At 41.5% G+C, this 6,498-nt stretch overlaps 1 protein-coding gene across 5 annotated transcripts in view; it reads right to left on the bottom strand.

Moving 5' to 3' along the window:
• The window catches only part of PAK3 (p21 (RAC1) activated kinase 3), a 282,413-nt gene that overhangs the window by 86,952 nt on the left and 188,963 nt on the right, over nucleotides 1–6,498 (bottom strand). For all 5 annotated transcript variants that reach the window (XM_007466304.1, XM_007466305.1, XM_007466301.1 and 2 more), the window contains one exon: nucleotides 3,703–3,904. In XM_007466304.1, the coding sequence (XP_007466366.1) occupies nucleotides 3,703–3,877 (175 nt within the window). In that variant the 5' untranslated portion in view covers nucleotides 3,878–3,904. Of the gene's footprint in view, nucleotides 1–3,702; nucleotides 3,905–6,498 lie in introns of those variants that run through there.

Raw genomic sequence — 6,498 nt, 5'->3', positions numbered from 1 at the left:
CGGCATGTGGGATCTTCCCGGACCGGGGCACGAACCCGTGTCCCCTGCATCGGCGGGCGGACCCTCAACCACTGCACCACCAGGGAAGCCCTTAACTTTCTTTTCAAAATTTCCTGTAGCTGACATATAAATTCTAGTTAGGGACAAAGTTACTTAAAAAAAAGAAAAAAGAATTCTAAAACCTAGTTTTTTAGTTGTTTGTTTGTAAGTTCCAGAATGATGCAGATGTAATAACACCTCACAATTATTTAGCACTTTTTAATTTCACTTTTAATAGCACTCTGACATTTAGAATTACATTTGATTATCAAAAATATTTTGCTAGGGAGGCCAGGTCTTATTATTTTCATTTAACAGGTGATGAAACTGAGGATCAAAAAAACTAAGTGATTAGCACAAAGTCACAATAGTCAGTGGCAGAGCTGGACTTGAAAGCAGGTCTCCAGAACCCAAGTCCAGTGCTGTTTCCATTCATTCAAGACTGACTGTGGTATAATCCAAGTAATCACCAAGAGGTAGAAACACAGAAATCGTAACCCCTCCTTACCTATGAAGATCAAGTTCCTGAATGACCCCCCCACCTAGGTAGGAGAGTTCAGCTGAGGAAGTTATAATTTTAGGAGGTGAAATAAAGGGCAGGGGAACTGAGGTCACGTAAACTTTTGAACGCCCTCATAAATATTTTTTTGCACAGTAAAACAATAACAGTACATTACATAAAAAGAATACCGAGAGTTTACAGAGCTTAAATTAGTAAACGTGATAGGCTCTGTAGAGTTTCCATTTAGATCTTGAGATGGTTTCCAGAGGTGATGAGGATGTATCACTCATTATGGCAGTGGAAAATGGGGGTGACAGTGAAGCAATGAACACAGGTGGACTGTTAGTCCAAATCATGGATCTTCGTGCTCTCAGAGTCTTCATCGAAGTCCAGTCCTGAGATTGTGACAACTTACTTGGGGCTTTAGCCCTACCGAGCAAGTGAAGTTAAGTGGCATGACTTAATGACTTTGGCTCTTCTGAAGATGCTGTCTTCTCAAGTCTTTTCTGAAGACAGCTTAGCACTTCTGTATAGAGCTCAAGTTAAACCATTTAAGTTTGTCTGAAGGCAGCTTATCTGCTGTCTGACATGGATACTTAAATGGCACGACTCAATGATTTAGGCTCCTCTGAGGTTGCTTTCTTCCGAACATGGTGTTGTAGAAAGACTCCACCTCTTTATAGAGTTCAATTAAATCATTCGAGCTTTGTACGATGGTAGTTTATCTGCTGTCCAGCAATGGTATTAAATGGCACCATCTGATGATTTAAGTTCTGTCGAAGATGGTTTCTGTCCAATGTGATTTCTTTTGGAGGGCGTAATGTCACCTCTTTACTGAATTCTGCCAAATCACTCAAGCTTTGAACACGTACGATTTGACATGTAAAGGTACCCATTTTTCCATTACTTTCTTGGGGAGGATTTAATCTTATTCTTAAACTTTTTCTCCTCTTGCTTATAATTGTATTTGCCTGCAGTGCCATAGCTTCCTAATTATCTTTATCATCACTTATGATAATCACCTCTGCAGTCCCAGGAGCTTCCTGAGTCATCCTCCAGCCCAGCACATCACGTGAATCAGCATCAACCAGTTCAGATTCAACTTCAGCCAATGACTGCTCCTGTGCCAAATGTTCACCCTCACCTACAGGTTCTGTTTCATCCAAAGACTTTTTGTCTTCAGGAGAAATCACTGAAAGATATTTCACCATCTCTAGCCAAATCTTCTCCCAGATCACATTAATGACAGGCTCTGTTAAACTATCTAATGCCAATTTTATGAAGAATACAGCATTGGTGATGGTGTGGGAATCCCATGCACTAGGATCTTCAGACAGAGGAAACTTTGTGAGATTCTGAACAACAAAGTTATACATTAGTTTGGCCTAAGTCTTCCTGAATGGCTGGATCAGACACCGACCTAAGGGGCTCCAGGACCTGAAACAAGCAACTGGTTCTGAAGACAACCTTAACATCAGGATGCACGTTGGCAAATGCTTCTGCGGCACCAAAAGGACAGTGAAGAATCAGTGGGGCTTTGAATTCAAGACTTTTTTTCTTGTAAGTAGTCTCGAGCTTCCGCAAGGAAGCACTGCTCAAACAATTCCTAAGGAGAGAGGGAGTCATCCAGGCTTTTCTCTTTGCACGCCAGTATACTGGCAACTTAGCTCGGATTTTCCTCTGAGAAGACGTGGGCCTAGTTTTCTGTAGAGTGGTAATGGTTTCACTATGAGGTCACCTGAAGTATTAGCACAAAACAGAAACATCAGCCTCTCTGTTTTGGCTGTGACCTCATGTCAGAATCAGCTGGCTCGTGTTCTTCAAAAGGGCAAACGGGATTGTTCAAGGGCTTCCAAAGCACAGCGGTCTCGACAGCAGCAAAGACTCGTGCAGGCACATAATCCCCCTCTTCAGTCGCTTTCTACAGTGGTGGCAGATACAACACAGGAGCTGCAGGATCAGGTGACTTGGTCTCTGGGTCATGGTGCACCATACATTTCTCAACCCTTGCTCCTGGCAATACTTTTTCTCGGGACCCACTTTGGTGCCTGAAAACATGTCTTCGAAAATTCTTCTTGCATGATGGCAGGTCCCTTGCATGGAAAGTGTTTTCTTATTCCTTTGCTTGTCTTCAATCCAGAGGTTTAACATCATTTCCATCTTTCCCATCCTTGGGTCACGAGGGATAAAGCATCTCTTGAGTGACACAGGTCTACAAGAGGTGATACTGGCCCTAATAAGAGTTTCAGCTTTCCTTATGGTACGAATTCTTTAATACCATATAAACGACCTACAAAGCTATCTGTTTTACCTTTGAGAAGATCAAGAGTGTCCCTTTTCTCTTCAAGAGACATCACCCCTCTTACCCTTTAGCAACTCTCTCTGGTGCCGGAGCCCTTGTACTTGGCTTTACTCTCTTCCGCCGCAATAGTCACGTTTATAGAAGCCATGTTTAAGCTTTATGCTAATTAATGCAACGCGACAATTACTTACTAGAGATTTTATATCTCCCAATGTTACAAAGTGTCAGCGTATGACATTTAAGGACCAACTGGTATTATGAACAACACAAGGATAAATGATAGTATATTGTTGGGATACTTGGTGCAAAAAGGGCTGATTGTGTAGGGGATGACTGGCAGAAGAATGGGAGAGGAAACAAATAGCTCAGAAGTTTCTTCCCACCTTGTGATATAGTCAGAGAGACAATAATGGGGCACTTGGACTGACTTCCGTATACTCAATTCAAAATTTTCATGGTTGTCAAAAAGGTATACGGAAGTAAATCCACCTATACTCAAATTCCCAATAAGGGCAACTTGCAGTTAGGAAGGGATTTACTATAAATTCTCCTTTAAGTTATCAGAAAGAAAGTCACTATTCATATATTTAAGACAGTACTGTTGCTACGATTTCCCTTGGCTTACCACTATGAATTCAAGGCTATGTGAAAGGCAAACACAGCCTAAGTGTATTTTCTGTAAAGCCACAGTAAGTCAATCAAACATTATCCTCTGACAAAATGCAACCTCTGAAGGTGTAGATGTAAAGGTCAGGCAGGCCCTGAACAGCCCATGCTCAAGAAATGACTACTTGAGAAAGAAAGTGACAATGAAAGAATAAACTAGCCCCTTTTCAATGCCCGGTCACTGATACTTTACTTTTATCCCCTCCTCCTGGGAAGATAGAGCGAAGCCTGGCTTTCTTATTCTTCTCTTCAGGGGCCATGGGAAGTGGTTTGGAGCTGTGGTTGAGTGCCGAAGAATCCCGGTTGTTACTATTCATCCTCAGTGGGGGAGCTGGGGGTTTCTCTTCATTATCCAGACCGTCAGACATTTTCAGTTACAACTGATTGCACAGCTCCTAAAGAAGAGGAGGAGAGAACAGGAGTTAAGGGAGTTCTAAAAGACAACCTGGTAAATATGGGGAGTCCAACATCTTAGAAACAAAAGCATTCATCTCATGTCATCTCAGGTTTGGCACTGACCATTCTGAGGGGTTTCTTTTCTAGAGGGAAGGGAGCTGCCTGCCTAAAACCCAATGATGCAATTTCCCAAAGAGGAAAGCGAAGGCAATAATGAATGGCTTTTCAATATGTAGACACAAACACCTAAGGTCCCTTCCTTTTCCCCCAGTGACGCTCGATATTTTCTGCTGTCCACTCAGTCTTTTAATGAACAATTTCCAATCTTTCTTCTTTAAAAATTCTATCCTCATGATCGTGGTCAGGTGGCACAACCTCCTTGGAGTCTGGAATTGACACAGGCCTGGCTGTTGATACTTAATGGCCCACAACAATCATCTGTTAGCTGCTTTGACATTGGGATGCCTTTGGCGCCTGATTCTTACCTGTGTGCACCTGATTAACAAAACGCCCTACTGTTTTATGAGAAAGAACTGAGAAACAATCTAGTAAACCTGGTAGTTTCAGCAGAGTTGGGGTGGACTTGCTAAGGGCAAACTCTCTGTAATTTCATCAAGTATTAACCGGCACTAATTTAGGAGTGTATGAGCTCTCCATACACAACTTGGCATATCACTTTATTCCAATAACATTTACTATTAACCAACCTAAGTACAACAACAACAAAAACAGGAGTCTCCTCATTACCTGCTACAATGAGAAATAATCTCCCTTAACTCTTTTCAGCCCTTCAGTGGTTACAATGTGTTTATTACTTTCAGTAATGAATTCTAAGTTACATTATGTTATGTGGAAATTTTTACTGTTTTAAATTTTCTCAAGTATATAGAGCCTGTACATATTCAAAAATAGCTGAGTATCAAGTAACAGTTTCTCCATCCGCACAGGTGACTGCCAACTAACAATGATTGGTTTGACCTTGGTGTGGACAAGAGATCTCTTTTCTTTTCCTTTGCCTAAGTGCCATGCCTTGCATTATCTTAATGAATTAAGACCAAATCTGTATTTTTGTTTCAGGAATCATGACAGTGAAAATATCAGTAGTAAATGTTTTGTCACCACCAGCTTGATTAAGTCTCATATTTTCCTATACGGGTGAAACTATAGCACAAGGTAAAATGAAAACCTAACTGTGCTGTCAAGGATCAATTATATTCATAGATACTGCTGGTAAATATATGAAATCAGTGCTAATGGGTCTACATTCCCTTTCACATTTGATTTGGGTCCTTCTAAATTCATTCTTTCTCCAGAAGACGAGTGAGTTTAAGACTGACTTCACCAGTGGTATTCTGTATCAGACGGGTTCATGGTTTTAATTTAGTCACTAAAAAGAATTTGCCACCAGAATAAAAGCACTATATATATATATATATATATATATATATATATATTTTGTGCGGTACGCGGGCCTCTCACTGCTGTGGCCCATCCCGTTGCTTCGGACGCGCAGGCTCAGCGGCCATGGCTCACGGGCCCAGCCGCTCCGCGGCATGTGGGATCTTCCCGGACCGGGGCACGAACCCGTGTCCCCTGAATCGGCAGGCGGACTCTCAACCACTGCGCCACCAGGGAAGCCCAAAAGCACTAATTTTTTCTCTGTGTGTGCTTTGTCTGTTTTACTTTTCTGGGTTCAAAAATAATGCCTGAATATGTGGTGATTATTAACCAAAGCTCAATATACAGAATCTAGGTTGGTAAAAATAATGAAGTTTGAAGGTTATTGCAAAAGAACTGAGGATTCTAGGTAATACCTAGAAAATAGTGAAAAATGTGTCTCAGGAAGAGAAAGCCACCACATTCTGGATGATACCTATTTTCTGAGGACGTGTTAGTTAACTTGCGATGACAGAAGTCAGAGAAACATACATACCCTCTTTAACATGATATACGAAGTTGACCTTACACAATAAGGCAAGTAGGAGTCTGAGCCAGTCAGGGTCCTAGTGCACCTACGTAATCCAAAACACTAGTCTCCTTTGTTCTGGATAATTAGGTGTGGGTAACAGTGGCCTTTTTTGTTCCTAAATATTCTCTCTGGGTAGAGACTCAAAAGGTAGATGCCCTGTTTCTTTTCAGGTCGGGAAAAAAGGGCTACTTGGGATATAAAATTCACACTATACTCTCCTATAGTAGACTAGAAATCCCTGCCCAGAATGTGAATACCACACACTTGCTGTGGTCCATATCACAGGCATTCTGCAAGGGACCCAGCTTGGATGGCACACCTTTCTACTGCCCAGCAAACTGGAAGTGGTTTCATTCCATTCAGCTTATCAGCGGATTATAAGAGGGGCTGGAATAAACCTCTTTTACAGAGATGTTGATGAAATTGAAGAATCTTTATCTACTTCCACAATAGGAACATGAAGCAAATAATCACTCCATTTACCTAGACATTTCAGATTTGGTTTTGCTCAAATTATCCTGATATTATGTCAGTTCTTCATGACTCTTTACAAGGCACAACCAATCTTCATCTTCTCACGATTCCAGATAATTCTGAGCTGGTGACAAAGGAATAGGGCTGGAG

Source organism: Lipotes vexillifer, unplaced genomic scaffold (genome assembly GCF_000442215.2).
Source record: "Lipotes vexillifer unplaced genomic scaffold, Lipotes_vexillifer_v1.1 scaffold298, whole genome shotgun sequence".
In the NCBI taxonomy this organism is placed as follows: Eukaryota; Metazoa; Chordata; class Mammalia; order Artiodactyla; family Lipotidae; genus Lipotes; species Lipotes vexillifer.
This window is presented reverse-complemented; position numbering and strand designations above follow the sequence as displayed.